The sequence below is a fragment of the Cheilinus undulatus genome, linkage group 22 (genome assembly GCF_018320785.1).
Source record: "Cheilinus undulatus linkage group 22, ASM1832078v1, whole genome shotgun sequence".
In the NCBI taxonomy this organism is placed as follows: Eukaryota; Metazoa; Chordata; class Actinopteri; order Labriformes; family Labridae; genus Cheilinus; species Cheilinus undulatus.
This window is the reverse complement of record NC_054886.1, coordinates 7,120,716-7,139,534: the sequence shown is the minus strand read 5'-3', so window position 1 is coordinate 7,139,534 and position 18,819 is coordinate 7,120,716. Positions and strand designations below refer to the sequence as shown.

The window sequence follows — 18,819 nt, the reverse complement described above, 5'->3', positions numbered from 1 at the left end:
GCTCTACTATTGCTATATAGAGGCAGCGTGAAGTTAGCATGGTTATACTCTTTACCACACAGGAAACTAAAGAATAAAAAATAAAAGTCACACAAAGACCTATGAGATAAAACATGTCCATTACATAAAGCTAATATGTGATATCCTAGTGTGTGTCCTTTTTTTAAATCCAGTAATGGTATAACAAACAAATAACCAACACAGCAAGGACATTCAAATAAATCTAGACTAACAAGTGCATGTCAGGGCAGCAAAAGTGATCTAGCCTTCAAAATAAAACTCAAAAGTTGAAGATAACAGTCACATGGTTATATATAATGTTTGTTTTTCTAAATAAGAAAAAAAAAAATGAAATTCAGCTACCATGATTATTCTAACCAATCTAAATGGACTAGATTGGATAATAATTGTGGATAATAATAATGATAATTATAATGATTATATCAACAATAATATGTATGTATGGAAGCCCATTTCTGCCACGTTATATATATATATATATATATATATATATATATTTTTTTTTTTTTAATTTTTTTTTTTTTTACAGTGCTTGACAAATTTATTAGACCACCTGTCTCAGAGACCATCCAGCATCATGAAGTGCTTTAATGGGGACTTTTTCATTTTCAGTGAGCTCTCCACGTTTTACCATTTTGAACAGGAATGAGGAATTTCAAACTGAATTCACCTTTTCATACCCAATTTGAGCCGGCTCACTGGGCTTCTCTGAGAAGTCAGAAATTAATCAAGCATAACATTCAACCACTAAAACTCATTTTTCTGTTCAGGAATGCAAGTAAATAACTATAATTTGACATATTAATTAAGAAATAATAATGTGCTTTACTATTTTTTTATTTTTTTTTGTAAATCAGTAAATTTGAAAATTCATGGATAACAATAATAATTATATCTTATCATTTAAAATATCATTTTAGTTAAAGAGCTTCTACATATTGGTATATTAACCATTGCAGAAACATAAAAAATGATTTTGGTTTCACCATAAAAAGACATATTCATAATAAAAAGATGAAAGTTGAAATTATGGAAAAGTGGGTTTTAATTATTTGATAAAAGTTTTAATTATAAGAAAGAAAGACAAATTATCAGATAAAAAGACTTCATTATAAAATAGTCAAAATTAAAAGGTGATGAATTGAAATTATGAGCCAGTGGGTATTAAGCCAATAAAAAGTATTTTTCATAATGAAATCATGAGTTTAATAAAGTAAATATGGATGAAATCTCGAAATCATGAGATGGTTATTTAAAATGCTGTAATATTTGTGTGATAATAGAAATCGAAATTTAGAGACTATAATTCGAAATTATGGGGTAAAAGGTTAAAATTGTGAGATTTAAGGTCCAAATTATGAGATTGAAAGCAGAAACTAGTCATGTGATAAGTAAATAATGTGATACTTTTTTTTTTTTTTTTTAACTTATCCTCCAACTACGAATTTCTGGCTGTGAATTTTGAATCCTTGTAACCTTACTTTAACTCGAATTCTATTTGAGACTTTTATTTCTTACAATTCAAGTAGCAGAAACGGGCCATGTACGTGTGTGTTCCGTTTATTTAATCACAGTAATTACAATCATATCTTTAAAGTAATTGGTACTTATAAGATGTTTCTTTATGTAGTCTTTATTGCTTTAAACTAATTTAACTTAAAATGATTAATAAAGCTGTTTGAATTTGAGATGTATCTGACATTGAAAGTAATAAAAATATTCTTCACACATAAGTGCGCCTTCCTCTTTGTTTTACTTTAAAGGGACTAGCCGGAAATGCGTCTGTTTCTTCCGTTTAGTTTGACCGTTAGCGGGTCATCTGACTCTTTTCCTGTTGGGAGAGAAAAAGTTTTGAAACCCCACCCTCTTCTCTGACTGTAAGCACAGACGTAGAAGTGGTTCGAGGTCCTGACGAGTGAACGGAGACCGAGGAAGAGGAAAATGATCGCACCTTATCATGGAGTTATTTCTCTGTTTGGATACTAACGGTAACTACGCGACCACCGAGCTGCACCGAGCCACGCGCTCCGCTCCTCTGTGGAACTAACGGAATTTCAGTTATTTTAAAAGTGCGTGTTACTGTGTGGAAACTACAGCTTTGGATACCTCTTCCTGTTACTTAGTCGTCGGTTCCCTAAGTTTATAAAGTGGTGTTAAGCTCAGCTCGTCGCGTGTTTGTGATAACATCGTAAGTATGGATACTCTCGCGTTAAGGGATGCGGGATTTCCTGCGGGAGCGCCGCAAAGTTGCGTGCAGACGCGGTTATTGGAGGTTTGGGCATAATAATGCGAACTGGTCAGCCCTGAAAGTTGTCGTAAAACACTGGTTGGCTGGACTGAATGCTCCTTTTCCTGCTATTCTTCTCCACTTCTCAGCGCTTCCTGCTTGTGGTGGCCACTGCTCTTAATGGCTAAAAATACATAAAAAACCTAAAATGGACAGCTAGCTAGGTGTTGTTGGAACTTTTGCTACCTTGAAAAAACTTTACAGCTAGCTAAGGACGACTTTATTCCTGTCCTTGTACTGTGGAGGCAGAGCTCAACAGGTGGCAGTTTTGAATGAGGGAAGAGAATAGCTAATTTTCCCTTAATGAGGGGATTCAGGAGCCTCTTGAATACAAGCTGGTGGAATGATTTTGTGCTCACACCATGCTTTGGGAAAGCACATCACTTGAACAGAGAGAAATCCAGTGAAAACAGAGCTGCCCCTCTGTGCTTTGAAATTCTAACTAAGGCAATCTCTTGACTAATTCTGCATTTTCAAATGGAGAGATTTTTTGTTTCATGTCAAGACGAATGAAAGACACTTGCCATTCAGTCATCTTTGAATCCTCTCCTGAAGCCCACTTGTTGGTTGAGCTTTTGAACACATTTCACTGGTCCCTGATGAACCAACAAGAAAGACAGGAAAGGGAGCGAGGCGCAATAAAGTACTCCTTTGTACTTTATTTTCAAACCCTTGGGGTGCAGCATCAGATCCAGTCAAAACATCTGTGTGAGGCTCCATGGAGCCGCTGAAGAACATATTCAGTCGAGGCCCGCTGTCGAACTGGAAAAATTTGGAGCAATCACAAAAAGGGAACTTCACCAACCCAGTGTGGACGGCCTTGTTCGACTATGAGGCGTCCTGTAAGGATGAGCTCACCTTGCGTAAAGGTGACCTGGTGGAGGTCCTGTCTCTGGACTCAGAGATATCAGGAGACGAGGGCTGGTGGGCTGGCAAGGTGAACAACAAGGTAGGAATATTCCCATCAAACTATGGCTCCTTCAAGCCGAATGGATACGGGAAGCTTCCAGGTAGCGGCGTCGTTGGCGAGCTCAGCCCGGCTGTGGTTGGCAAGTTTGAACCCGAGGAGGTGGATTTCAGGGAGCTGAGTTTGGAGGAGGTCATCGGGGTCGGGGGATTTGGAAAAGTGTATCGCGGTGCATGGCGAGGTGGGCTGGTGGCTGTGAAGGCTGCTCGACAAGACCCGGATGAGGACATCAGTGTGACAGCGCAGAACGTAAGGCAGGAGGCGCGTTTGTTCGCCATGCTCACTCATCCCAACATCATCGCCCTTAAGGGCGTCTGCCTGCAGGAACCTAACCTGTGCCTCATCATGGAGTACGCCTCAGGGGGGCCGCTGAGCCGGGCGCTAGCTGGACGACGCATACCACCTCATGTCCTGGTCAACTGGGCTGTGCAGATCGCCAAAGGGATGTTGTACCTGCACAGCGAGGCCATCGTCCCAGTCATCCATCGAGATCTTAAGTCCAACAACAGTAAGTCTGAAAACCTGACATGCTAATCACTAAAACCAAGTCTACCCTCAGATGTCCAACATGCTACTTATACCAGGACACTCTTGTAAATGAGATTTTTGATCTCAATGAGGTTTTCCTGGTTAAATAAATTTAAATAAATAAATAAATAAAATACCAGCACCTCAGATATTACAGGTTACTTTGCAACACAACGCTTCATCTAGATTTCCTCCCAGTACCTGAATTACACACACAGCACCTCAAACTAAAGATAGAAATGTCCAATTTAAAGGCTCATTTGCAAGGGAGTCAAAAAGTGGTCAAGTTAGCAAAGAAATAAAGGCAACCTCTGCTTAAGGTTGTCATAATCCCAGAAATGTTAACTCTGATAAAAGTAAATCAATCAACATTGATACCTGTTTCAGTAACAGGGTGTAAAAAATAAATGTTCAAGGCACAAATATTGTGTAATACTTTGTCTACCCTGGCAATGTTTAGATACCAAACATAGACTCAATTTCAGAGACAAAAACTTTGCGATATAGCTAAACGGACCCGTCTTGCTTTTGGTAGCATTGGGTTTGAAATATGACTAAAGATCTGCCAATTTAAAGTCATATGTACTTGATGGTATGGTTTGGCTTAAAAATTAGAAATAATTTGTTTTAAAACATACAGTGTTCAAAAATTAACCAATATTTTGACAACCTCACTTCTGATAAGTGTTCAAAATAAAAAGGATTAAGTCATAAATGAGGTTTTTTTTGGCCTTTATTCAAAGAAGAGATAATAGAGAGATAAAAGCTGAAAATGTTAGTCATCCGTATCAGCAGATAAGAATTTCTGACGATATTTCCACCAGCATAATGGCTGTATGTACTGGAATGTACTGGAATGCACAAATAAGTGCACTTTGTTCTAACAGTCTAAGCAAAACTTTCTGTTTAATCAGGAGAATTAATTTTACTAACAAGTCAGTTTTAGTACAGGAGAGACTTGTGAACTTATCAGATATCAGCAAAAATCTTATATCATGCATCCCTGTAATCAGGACTGGATATCGTTAGGGGTTTTTTCCAATACTGATGCTAAACTGATACTTTTTGAATGGTTCTGATTCCTAAACAGTATCTGAATAAATACTCTAAAGGGAAAGAAAGTGTGTTAGACGTTGGCAAGTGAATTAAAGTGGCTCGGTACCATATATTAGTCTGATAAATATCTTTAAATGATGCCAATAGAACTTAGAAATAGAAAGAAAACAGATGTGACTTTTATGTTAGATGCTTAAGCAAAATACATGTGCTGGTGTTGCATCAGAGACATAAAATAAAGAAAATGTGTCAGTCAGTGTGACTGTGTTAGGAAATCCCAGACAGAGCACAAACATTGCTTTTGACAGCAAGACAACTAGAAGACATTTATGCTCTGCTGAAATAAAGCAATTGGGCATAAACCACACAGAATCCATAATGTGTTTTTGTACCTTTCATTTGGAGTGGCAGGAGAGTACCGAAATGAAGCATCAGAATCTGTAGTGTAATTCGGTCTGGTAGGTATCGGATGTGTTGGAATCGATACTCATCTCTACTTCCAACTGATAACACTTAGGCACAAGAACACCGTTGCTAAATTCAGGAGACCAAAAATGATAATTTTCAGGGTTTAAAGAGGCATTTAATTCGTATATTAGTTATGTGACTAACTCTACCAGTCTAGAAAAATATATTCTTGTTCTGTGGCAAACAAGGTTAAAGAAGCTTAAAAGATAGTTAACCTCTGTGCAGATGACATTAAAACGTTCATACTCAATATAATGCATGCCCAGTCTCCCTGATTAAAGTTTATATTTGCTTCTTAATTGGGTTTTGCACCCTGCTTACTACCTCATCTGTCATAAACAGTACATTAAGGCAATCATTGTGAACACAGTGGTCATGATGATGCTAGACAGGTACCTACAACTATAATTTGAACCCTTAGATGGCTGACAAAGCTGTTAGATTTTAAAACTTGGGTGCAAAACAACAGCCGGTTCGATTAATGCAAGCTAAGACTTCCAAAATATGAGACTGTGACATTGATATTTCCGGTACCATGCTTTTAAATGATGCAATTTCTGACTTATTATCAGTTGTATCAAAACAGTATAGAAGCTATAAAAACCTGCACAGCTTAAGACTTATTTTGAACCTTTATGAAAAAGAGAGCAGCTGTGGTTCATTAAGTTCACAAGTCAGTAAATACTTTGTAAAGATGTTAAAGTTGGGTTAATGTGTCCTACAGACAAACAATACAATATCCACATTTCACAAATACATTAATAATGCAGTCTTACTGTAACACTGCGTGCATTTTTTTGTGATTGACAACAAGAAATCAACAGAGATTGGGTAACTTGGACTGCATGCATTTTTACCAGTAAGACATCAGAGTTCAAACTTCTGGCACTATGACCTCCCTGCAGACATTACCAAGTCCTATGCATGACAACATGCCCCATGACGGTGTCAGAACATGGTGTACTGGTGTACACAAAGTCACTCCAGGCCTCTCTGAGTGTTAGAAGGCCATGTGGTGAAAAAATTGTTACATTCTCTCCAGCTGAATTATTAACTCAATCATCTCATTACTGTAGGTTTGAATGTATTGCTTACATGATAAGGCATTCAGATATGAGATTAGCTATAAAATATAATCTCTTTTTGAATTGTAGCCCAGTCATGTGACTTTCTTAAAGGTAGGCCAAGGCTACAGAGGCTCGTCGACCTTTGAATATGTGTTGCTGATAACACAAGATGCCATGCTTTGCAAACAAAGGTCAGGAATCCAAGAGGAAGCTTTCTGTCTCAGTCCCATCACAATTCACTCTTTAGACTTTGATGCCTTTCAAGGGGCTGCTGGGAAGTTTCACTTCAGTGTTTCGGGTGCTGGCAGCAGACACGTAGGCATTGGACCTTGTCATTAAAGCCACACTGCAGAGAGATGTATCCCTGATAGCGCTTTCAGTCTGCCTTTCTCAGCTCTAACAGTGCTTTTAGCTAACCTAAACACTGAAGCGTCCCCTCTGTTATTATCATTCTTGTGATGCAGCGTATAATCCCTGTCAGCTCTGCACATGTATCTGTCGCGGTCCAGAAGATTTGCAACCTCCCTCATCTCATCCCTGTGTGTTACGGCAGATCCTGATCACCAAAGTACACCAAAATAGAAAGAGATAATGTTTGCTCCTTGTCTAAATGGGAACCACAGAAACATTCAGTTCTGCAGCTTAGGGCTGCGAAATATGAACCCATATTTCAACAACAACAATCTCACTTCTACACATTAGATTTTACAAAAAAAATTAGCAACATTAATTTTCTCCAAATACCATGTATTTCTACATGATCACACTTTTAAAAATAATTTTTTAAATTTCAAAAGAAGGTGCTGTCTAAATTGCACAAATATGAAAGCAACACCTGATAAACTGCAGCTCGTCACCAGTTCCACACACTTAAAACAATAAATCACAGTATTGTCATCAAGGAAGATGTTATGAAATGGGTATCAATTTGTTGTGCTCAGTAACGTGACCAATGTGGAGGCCATGAGGGCAAAAAGAGCTTAGAAAAGTAGCTGTTATTGACTGTTGTGTGAAGCCGTGGTACTTGGTATTTTGTTCCTAACAATGGGGTGTGACAACTAGCAAGATCTTGTGCAACAGATCTCTCGAGACTTAAACATCATGAGATTCCATTTATTCAAAAATATTTTATTTTGGGCTTTTTTATGCCTTCTTTGATAGAGGAGGACAGTGGACAGATTCGGAAACAGGAAGATACATGCGGGAAAAGTGCCACAGGCCAGATTCGAAACTGGGCAGCAACCGCACATGTTGCCCTATCATGAGATTTCTCGAGGAGAAAAATAGCTTGCGTGATCAACAGGCTGCATAGACACTAAAACAGTTCCCATTAGTGGTCCAGTTGAACTGGAGATTGCCCATGCAAATGCCCCTGACACTCTCAAACAGTTAAGAAATGAGGAACAACTGATTCTCTGAGACTTAATTGAATCACGTCATCCTTGAATTCAATGATTTTCAGTTGAATAAAATATGTTTTTTCCAGCCGTGTGTTCTGTTATTAAAGTTATAAAAAATTGTGTAAAAAGGCATCTCATTCTCGTGAGCCTAAATCTGGTCTTGTCTTGTGAGCTTAGTGTCTTGTCATACTCCTATATGACAGTCACAGAAAAATAGATAAAAGTTAAAGCTGCAAGTTTTTATCCTTTTAGACCAGCGTTACTTAACCCTGGCCAACAAAAGAGCCAAATTGTTAAAAAATGCCTTTGCAAGAGCCGCAATGTAAGCGGTGCAAAGGGGCAAAAACTGATTCAATTGGCAATAAAGATAAGTTAAAGGTGGCAAATAATGGTTAAACAGTGGCTAAAAAGTGTCAAATTATGCAAAAATAGCAAAAAAGTGGGTGAAAAGTGGAAAAACAGAGAAAGTGGCAAAAATGGGTGAGAAGTTACTAATAAGTTAGGTACAGTCAACAAAAAATGGCCAAAAACAGCAAAAACATGGGAAATAAATGTGTTAAAGTGACTAAAATGGGCATAAATGTGGGAGAAATGGTCATAAAGCAGCAGAGTGGCAAGAATGCTGAAAACAGTGGCATTTAATGGCAAAATGCAGCTTAAATGGGCGAAAATTGGCAAAAGGGAAAAAAATTGCAAATCACAATAAGCAGGATAAAAGAGGCAAAAAAGGTGGCATAATTGGGATAGAAGTAGTAGAAATGGACAAAAGAGGTGGGAAAAGTGGGCTTAAAGCAGTGAAAATGGATTAAAAGTGGAAAAAAAAATGAACAAAGGCAAAAAAGTGCCAATAAGGGCAATGAAAATATACAGACAGAAAATAAAGGTTGAAAATTAAAGCCAACTGTATTAATGTGGGGATTCAAACTGATTAATGTGGCTTATAATAGATAATTTCTGAGGTCATAGTTTCCCTTTATAAAGGTTTTCCGGGGGAATAATATTTCAAAATAAGACATAAAAGAGCCACAAATCATCACAAAAGAGCCATGTGTTGAGTATCACTGTTTTAGACCCTTATACAGCACAGAGACTCTATTAAAATGAATAGGTTAAAAAAGTCTAAACTAGTACTTTGCTTCCACCAGGATAAAAATCTACTAATTTTGACATTTTTGTGTTTATGATGTGCTTGCATCAGTAATGCTGCTGTTTGGGAAGTGGAGGGCAAAATATTCTTCATCATTAAAACTCTGTGCTAATTATCTAACACTGGGGAGCTCCTGTCACTTAAGGATAACTGAATCACTGTCAGCTGTCAGTCAGTGCTCTGCTGCTGTAATCTTAGCTAAATGCTGTTCTGTTCTGCTCAAGTTAACACAATATTTGAAGGCAGGATAAGGAGAAGTCGGTTCAGCAATACTGTATCATCCCCAAAAGGAATAGTGGAGTGTTTTAACTGCATCCGTGCCTCTCTGGGTTTGTGCTAGCTGATGGTGTTCTGTAGGAGTATAAACCAGGCTTGTTTCCTCTTTTGTTGTTACATTACTGTAGTGTAAAGGTAGAGGTAGATGACGGCAGTTCTACAAGTGTTTAACATCACATGAAAGCTGTAGGTCTGTCCTGGGCCATTCTTGTGAGCATGATATCTCAAGAATTCTTTGTTGTTTTTTCTTTAAAAAGCTGCATATCCACTCTGACTCAAGGTTGAACTGACTAGATTTTGCAGGTCAAAGATCGAGGTCACTGGACCTAAGTTTTATCCCTTGTTTGTAGGATTTCTGAACCATCACCCCCTTCTTCCTGACCCAGCTCTGAACTTCCACTTTGCATCATTTGCATTCATGCATCAACATATCCATAGAAACTCTGTTTTCTTACTCTATATTTCATTTGGAAATACAATGATATATAGGGTAACAAAATAGATATACATTTCCCAGCCCTACTATAGGCTCTAAGAAGAATGATTGTAAGGACAGCTTTTGATTTGTGGGTTGTTTTTAGGAAGTTATAATACCTTTTCGCCACATTCTTTTCAATCTGTTTCTCCTTTTTCTTTCCATCTCACTCGTTTACCATCCACCTCTCCTTCATCATCTGCTTGCTCTCTTCCTCACCCTTGTGTCAGGTTCTTTCCTGACCTCTCTCAACTGGAAAAAATGTCTCCTGTTGCGCAAAAGAAAATAGATTGTGTTAATATAGTGTTTGTATACCAGGCAGGCCAAAGCCAACACAATCCCTCTCTCTGTGCAGTCAGAGATCATATCACTCTCTTGCCTCCTCCTGCCTTTTTTTAATTCCTCCCTGAATCTTTGTCCCCGGCTCGGCCTGCCTCTACATGTCTCCGTACGGCTGTAACCCTGTTGTGCCACTGAGCAATATCCTGTTGTGGCGGTGGATCGGAGGGGGCTTTATATCAAAAGCCGCTCTGTCGGTTTGAGAATGTGCTGCAGTGCTGGAAGAGAAGCGATGACAGATTTCAAGCGCAGGTGCACGGGCATCTTGATATCTGTGTTCTTTACAGGAAAAATGCACCCTTAAAGGAGTCGGTAAAGGAAAGAGTTTGGCTTGACAGAACAAAATGTACTGACGCTTCGATTGTTAACCTCGGATTATGGTGTCAGTTCCTCAGAATAATGATGCAAGTTCTTCTTTTTGCAGCTGCCATTTTGCGTCGGCGACTCTGCAATCACAGAGGGAGAAATCTGAAGAAGAGGAGGTGGAGAGACCAAACTTCAGCCTTAATCACACCAAAATACAACAGCAGTTAGAGGGAATATTTACAAAAGCATGGTGAAGCGAGAGGAAATCCACCTCGAAACTAAACGAAACCAACTTCAGCTGTCTTAAAAACCACACTAGGCTATGAAATCTGCTGAAGAAATGATCTGCTACATTGATGTTTTTGCTTATTTAGATCACATTTGAGTATTTTCAATTGCTTTACATCCCTAGAACTTTTGCATTCTTAGCTTACCATTGAATAAGATTTGATTATTTTTAAAAGTCATTGCAAAAAAAGCACATTCATAATCAGTTTTGTAGTCCTAAAGTCATGGAGAATGGAGTGCTTACGTTGATTTTTCTGCGTATTTGATGTAGTTTCTGGTGAAGTTGGTGACGCCTTTTGGGCTGTGATGGCTGTAGAAAATATAAAGGAGGTTTAGGCATGGAGGCAGTTGGCTCTACGACGCTGAAGTTTACTGTACCGCCTTCTGAAAGTGTTGCAGGACTAATTGGACGAAACACCGGGGGAGGGAGGATCCCTCTTTATGAAGGCCTGACTCTTGTAGCCCATCAGTCGACATAGTTGTATTGTAGAGGCCCAAGAGGGGCCATTTGGTAAAGTAGAGAGCATAGGTGTTGGCACTACCAGGAGCTTGCATGTGGAAGCTTGAAGGCTTCCTCAGCAAGACAGTAGTCACCTTGGAGGTGTGGTAATTATCATGTTGGGAAACTGCCATGTGGCCCAGTTTCTGATGGGAGGGATCATGCTCTGCTTCAGAATGTCACAGTACATATTGATTCATGTTTCCCTCGATGAACTGCAGCTCTCCAGTGCCTGCAGCACTCATGCAGCCCCATACCATGATGCTAACTCCACTATGCTTGACACAAGTATTTTGGCTCAATGGGATGCCACCACACATGCTGGACACCATCTGAGCCAAATAAGTTTATCTTTTTCCCATCAGACCACAGGACATGGTTCCATTAATTCATCTGCTTGTCTTCAGAAAGCTGTTCGTCGGCTTTCTTGTGAGCCAGCTTCAAGAGGCTTCCTTCTGGGGCAATGGCCATGCAGACCAACTTGATGCAGTGTGCAGCGTATGGTCCAAGCACTGTCAGGTTGGTTACTGCAGCAAAGCTGGCAAAACTCATAAGTCTGTTTTTTTTTAAGTCAGTTTCTGGATATGACGTAGCACACAATGACTCAACTTCGTTGGTTGACCCTGGCGGTGGAGACCGGTGGAACCCATCTTTGAAAACAGCTGTAGGACCTTGGCCACCATGCTGTAGCTCAGTTTCAGGGTGTTACCAGTCTTCTTATAGCCAAGGCCATCTTTGTGGAGAGCAACAGTTGTTTTTCTCAAATCCTCAGAGTTCTTAGCCATGAGGTGCCATGTTGAACATCCAGTGGCCTGTATAAGAGAATTGTACCCATAGCGCCAAATTTAGCATTAAATTTAGCTCTAATCTATGATACACAAATTTGTAGGGTCCAGTCAAGCAGGCAAAAACACATGAACATGATGAATAGAACAGGGGCTTTGCATGTTTGAACAACATGTACAGATATCACCAGGGGTGTACTCACTTGTGTTTTCATCTACTTAGACAATAATGGCTGTGTGTTGTGTAATTTTCAGTGGGTAGTAAATCTACACTGCTATACAAGCTGTAAATTGACTACTCTAAAGTATATCCAAGTTTCATTTCTATTCTATTGTCCCTTGAGACAATTTGGACAACCATACACTATTACTTCAACAATACAGTAACTTATGTTTAGTCAGGTCTACTTTGTCAAGAAACACACATGATTTGCGGTCATGAATAGTTTTTCTTTATTGGCATTTTTTTATTGATATGTGGCTGTTCTAAGAGGAGCTTGGGTGGAGGCCGGTTTGTAGGTTAGAGCAGTTTAAATATGGCAGCATGGGTGCAATCAGCCAATAACATGCTTAAAAGCAAATCAGCGGCCATCAGCTGACGAGGGCTTGCATGAGATCAGCTGATCTCAATTATATAGCAGTACTTGCCTGAACTAATTCTTTACGCTCGATTTATTGGAACATGTTTTGAATAGGCAATTTTGTATAGATATGGATTTGGTATGGCTTGAAATTTTGGCTTTATCTTAGGCGTGCCGTGGGCAAGGTTGAAAAACCACTCTATTAGGGTTGAGGTATCTTGTGTTTTCGCCAAACAATCTCAAACTACTTTATATGATTTATATCCATAATAAATTCTACAACCTAGAGTGTTAATCTGTCTCTTTCTGTCTCTAGCACATGCATGTCATTGTGATTATGCACAGATAACAAAAATAGTTGGCATTTATAATTTTATCAGTCTTTGATAATGCCCTTATTCTATTCACAAAAACACCCATTAAGCGGTTTTAACAGAAGATCTTTAGCTATTAGTGCTCATAAAGTGATTGATGGATGAGACCTTTTTTGTCAATGGAAGATTTTGATAAAGCAGAAACAATTTGAATGTTTATCTGAGACGAAGTATGTTTAATTTCTTACTAAATCACACACATCTGCTTGGTTGATCATGCATGTCTTCTTACATCTGTATGTTGTAGTGTATTGCATCGTGATAGCTTGAGTACTTATTTGTAAAATTGCATCTCTTTTTGTGAAATAATGATTTGTCAACTACAGACTTGTCAAAAGTGTTAGCGGTTTCAAACCTCAGACTTTGAACCTCGACCCACATTAGCTGTCGAGCTCTTTATCTCCAAACAAGGACAAACGGCTCACAGTACACCTTGGCATGCCAACAAGCTGCCAAGCAAATATTTAAGGAAACCACACAGCTAACCTCAGGCTGCAGATTACAAAATAATGACACTGTGCAAACCAACACATGTTGAGATTTATTGTTTTTAAGCGCATATCATGTTGGTGAAAGGCTTACACTTGAATTGATCAGATTCTTACCTGCAAGAAACAAAAAACCTTTGGTCATTAGTGTGGGCTTTAAAGTTCCTATAGCAGACTCTTCTTTAACTCTTCTCTTTGTCTTATTTTCTGTATTTTAAAATTTGGTTTTAAAAAGAAGCATCAGACTTTACATATAAACAGTAAACAATTGTACATAGAGCCTTATTATTTTTAGCTACTGTCGTTTCTGATAAGTCCAGCCGCCCGAAATGAATTCCTCTGCAGAGTCAGTCAACTAAATCCTACAAAAATGGATTTGTGCTGCTTTAACTTTTCTGTAAAGTTCAGTAAAGGCCCCAGAAGCTCCTTCAGTCCAGCTGTGTTCCGTTCACTGTCAGTTATCTGCACAAAGCCTCCATAGACCCAAAAACAGTCATAGGCATCACCACACGCCATAAAACTGCAGAGCTTTAGTTAGAAGTGGAGGGGAAAGTGCCAAGCTAAGCACTCGCTGGGCTGCAGCTCACAGAGACTTTTTTTCCCCTTTTTTTCAGGAAGAAGCCACAGTTAGATTTTAGATCAACATGTCCTTTTTCTCTGCTTTTTTTCACCGAGTGGACAAACATCTGATACATCCCTCTACCAGCATGTTTTCATTCAGGGCCCCACACTGCAGGGCACTCATAACATCCCTGCCTGAGAGAGTGGGCCCTGGGTATGTGGTGTTTGCATGTGTGGTGGACTGCATCCACACAGACACCATTCCTCTGTGCAGTGAGAAAGATGGTGGGGCAGTTTAGATGTATTAGTGAAGTAAATGGAAGATTTTCAGCCTGATAAAATCCCAGCATGCACCTGTATTTTCTCAAGCCAAGTGTACTACATTTTACTTTTATTGAAAAAAGAGGCAACAAAGCCGGCCATTATAGCTACAGAGAGAGATTAAAATGCAATCAAAAGATGGAAATGTAGCTGTAAGGAATGCCACTACAGCTTGACTTTTTCAGTTAGCCATCCAGATGTTTCACGGGTCACTGGAGTTGTTTCAAACAAAGTAGATGTTAATCCTTTAACTTATGCAGAACGCTCAAACATGTCTCTTCAATGAAAAATGTAAGCGTGACAATGTCACAACAAATGCTTCATTGTCTTCTTGTGAGATTTAAAATTTATTTTAAGGTTTTATTACATTTTTTAAAGCTTTCGAATGGATAGCACCATTATCGACTCAGGTCAACTAACCAGCTACCCTTAAAGGTCTCAGATCAAAACATAAGGCCTGGAGGAATCAAGCCTGGACCCTCCCTAGTTATGAAACAATATCCTATCCGTATATTATCTACCCAGTCCCTTTAGTCCCTTGAGCCCAAGGTGAAAAATGTCTCAGGAGACTAACAGGAAGCTAAGAAGAAGTCCCAATTTCAGTGCAAAGTGCCCTCCTGTTGCTCCTGACCTTTTAAAGTCATTTAAGAGCTCTGTGGGGCGACTGTGGCTCAGTGGGTAGAGTGGGTTTGATCCCCATCTGCTACAGTCACATGCTGATGTGCCTTTGGGCAACACACCCCAATTTGCTTCTCGGATTGGATATGGATGGGATTAGCTAATACTGATGACCAGTTCTCGAGAGCAAATTCTGCCATCATTGGGTGAATGTGTGTGAGAACGGCTGTGCACAGTGTGCACATTTTTACACAGACTCTTGCACAGAGATGGCATGCAAAATGAGGATGTGCATTACTTTCTCAACCTCAGCGCCTCTCCTCTCCTTGCTGCCTCAACTTTCCTCTGGTTGTCAGCTGTTGGCTGCATGTCACATCAGTCAGAAGAGGAGCAACTAACATAATCTGGGACTGCTACCACCCGGGCAACAGCCTGCTCACACTGCTGCCTTCTGGGAAGCGCCACAGGTCTGTTAGGAACAGCACTACGAGATTCATGAAGTTTCCTCCAGGATTGCACTTTTGCACCTTTTTTTCCTCCACATGGAGTGGCAGGTGATTTTCTTCGTACTTTTTAACAATGACATAAAAATTAATCATTTCAAACTTCTTGTAACATATCAGTCCGTTTTACACTGCAGGGGTATAAACAGTAGAACTAACTCCACCATAGAATGCTTTATAAGCTCCAAAAACTGGAGATACAGTCACTAATAAACACAGCTTGATGTCTGACACACACACATTCACCACATATATCAAAGCATGTCAATGCATATATGTCAAAACAGACCACAAAACAAAATCAGACAAATACACTCTCGTTAGGTGTTTGGTTATATCCTGAATAGAGGATGAGACATAGTTTGATTAAACTGATACAGCTTTTCATATTTCTTTCAGTTTTACTCACATTTTAAGAATGTTTCTCAAAATATAGAAATAGTTCAGGATTATCAAACTGCTACTGTGACCTTTATTTTCATTGGAACTGTATCAATAAGAAGTGAGCTAATGGGGATGTGACACACTATTAACATGCGTAGATATCTGATATGAAGTGCTGTTAAAAATGCCTATTTGAGTCATGACTAGATAGACACTAACAGTAGCCTACATGTTTGCAGATGCATTCAGTTTAAGAGGATTAATAGTTAAATGTCCCTTAAAATAGAGAGATATTTTCGAGTCATATATTTAGTTAATTAGTTAGTTATTTAATTCTAAAATGGGACAGTTCATATTAACGAACATTTACACATAAATACGAGAGATTATAGCCATACATTTCATACATTTATTATTCATACATTTATTTTATATGTTATCAAAGTAAAGAAAAATATTGTGAAATCTTGTTTCAGGGACTGTCTCGTCACACCCCTAGAATGTCCTTTATATGATTTTTTAAAGTCCTGTGATGTTGACCTATGTTATTGGGGAAAAAAAAGGTGATATAGGGCTGTACTAATAAAATATTAAAAGAGTGATTATGACAAGAAACACTGGACCTCCTGGTTGACCCTGGCTACCACTGGCTATGCACCCAGTTGCCAATATTGCCAATTAAAAAAAAAAAATAATAAATTCATCTCATCAAAATGTTTGTTTACAGAATTAGCATGTTAGCATCACCTTGTGCTAAAACTATACAGTCAAGCAAAACCTTCATGTTCTAATGTGGGCCATTTTTCATTTTATATTTTAAAATTAGTGGCGGTCCAATCAAAAGAGGAATGTGGGCCACACTTGGCCCCCAACACCCCGGCCTTAGAACTAATATAGACATCCTTGTCTGTCTCTTCTTACGTCAGGCTTAGTGTGTGGCCTATGTTTAATGATAATACACTTTACTCCTAACACACAGCAGCAACTAAAAGCCCTCTTAGGTGGGGATTAAAAAGGTAAATATTAAAGCCTAAAGGAGGCAGATGGAAGAAAAAGGATAAGATGATATAAAATGATGAAGAGAAAGCAGAGAGACATGAGTGGCGAGGAAGAATTATCTCTAAATAACTATAAATGTATAAAATGTAAAAGAAAAATAAAATAAAGATCATATTTAAGTGTTTATTGATTAAAAAGAGAATAGTATTGGTGCAGCTCATCATATACTACATAAAGTTCTAATGATGCAAATGTTATATACAAGCAAAAGGTTGTATTTGAGCAATCATTAACAATCTCATTAACTTTATAGTCGTTTATAAGGTGTTATCTTCAGCAGATAAAATCCAGGCTTCATAAAAGCGTTTACAACTTTAATGTTGTAAATCCTACACATACGTAGGTGTCCTGTTTACTAGAACTGTGACAGCAGCTGGAGCCGTTTAATCCTAATTTTGATTATAGAAACTGGAGGTTAAATACAGCAGTGGGTGGGACTCTGCTGGCCGTGTAGAGCTGTCAATCAAAGCTTTTACAGCCTCTTAATGATTTTAAAGGATCACTGCCTAAACAAAGTTTTGAATTAGAGGAAACTGAGGTCAGGGAAAAAACAGACTGAGGCCAACATTTAACTTTACGTCCATTAGAGGAACTTTATACACTTAAGATTTGGCTCAAACATTCAGCTGTAAAAGCTGCTACTTATTCAGACTTCAAGAGGCCACCTATGTGGGTAGAGTGGGTATATACACTGAATAAACAGCGGCATTGATTTAGAATCACAGAGTCAGCTTGTTTTCATCAGGATAAACAACTGTATGCTCATGAGGCATTGTTAAATAAGCGAATGAATTTTGGTACACTTGTACACTTCAGCAACGCAAAGCTTCAGTAATTTTTTAATGTATTTTTGGGCCTTTTGCTGTTATTTTGTTAAAAAATGGCTAGAGTTAGAAATCATGGATTTTTGCTCATATCTGATCCATCAATATTTACAAATTATTTGCAATAAAACTAATACCAATACCAATAGTTCAGACCTAAAACTGAAGAACTTAGATCACATGTGAAATCTGACACTTTATTATGTTGTCTTTTTATTTAAAGTTTAACCAAAATTTAGATTTACTTAAATCTGTTTATATTGAGCATAACATAGAAGCATGTGTTACAGAAGGGTCCTGCAGACGTGCAGACATAACTGTACAGAGCTTTTGTAAACAGAGCTAACAGATGGCTTCATTGGTAGGTTTTGGTTCATTTTACTGAGACTGGGTGCTAAATCGATGATTTTTTATATGGTGTCGATGCCTAAATGGTGCCTAAATCGGTACTTTTAAGGGGAAAATAAGAGTGTTAAAACCAGGGCTGACAGCTTCCATTCGATTGGTCAATTGTTTGGTCAAAAAAGCTTTTGTCCGACCAAGATCACCGTGGTTGGTGAGTCATGCATGCAAGGCATGCTTATGACAAAGTAAGTTAGGCAAGCACTGTGGTTTTTCAGAGGTCATTGGGGTAAACGGGGTGTAGCGCCACATTATGTAATAACGCTGCATTATGTAAAACCCTAGTGTGGGCTTCAAGGTAAGCCCTACCCAACTATCTTACCCTAACTCTAACCGCTCAGTGGCTTATGCCTAAACCTAACCCCCCTTCATGGCTCTTGACTAAACACCTAACCTTTACCCTAGGACTTAAGGTGGGCTCCAGGGAATACCCTACTACCTTGCCCTAACCCTAACCGCTTAGTGGCTAACAAAATGCGGCGTTATTACATAATGAATTGAAAATTTATGACATTATTACATAATGTGGCGTTATTACATAATGTGGAGCTACAGGGGGTACCAGAATAAAGCACTGAAATCTGTTATTTATTGTGGTTTGGTTGGTATTGGATGTGCTAGTACGGGCAGCATGTTGCTGAATTTTGGTATTCATTTGTAAATTAAAATCTTTAGAAAAGATACTTATTTGATGTAATTGCAGCTTTCTCCTTCACTTGTGCATAACTGTGCACTCTGCTCCTTCTTCACTTGTTTTATTGTTTGCTTGTGGAATGGAGCAGTCTTGCAGTGCCG

At 38.7% G+C, this 18,819-nt stretch overlaps 1 protein-coding gene across 1 annotated transcript in view; it reads left to right on the top strand.

The window, feature by feature from the left end:
* Positions 1-1,898: 1,898 nt before the first annotated feature.
* LOC121504066 (mitogen-activated protein kinase kinase kinase 11) overlaps positions 1,899-18,819 on the top strand; it is a 103,934-nt gene continuing 87,013 nt past the window's right edge. The window contains exon 1 of the mRNA XM_041778658.1: positions 1,899-3,783. Coding sequence (XP_041634592.1) covers positions 3,027-3,783 — 757 coding nt within the window. The 5' untranslated portion in view covers positions 1,899-3,026. The remainder of the gene's footprint in view (positions 3,784-18,819) is intronic.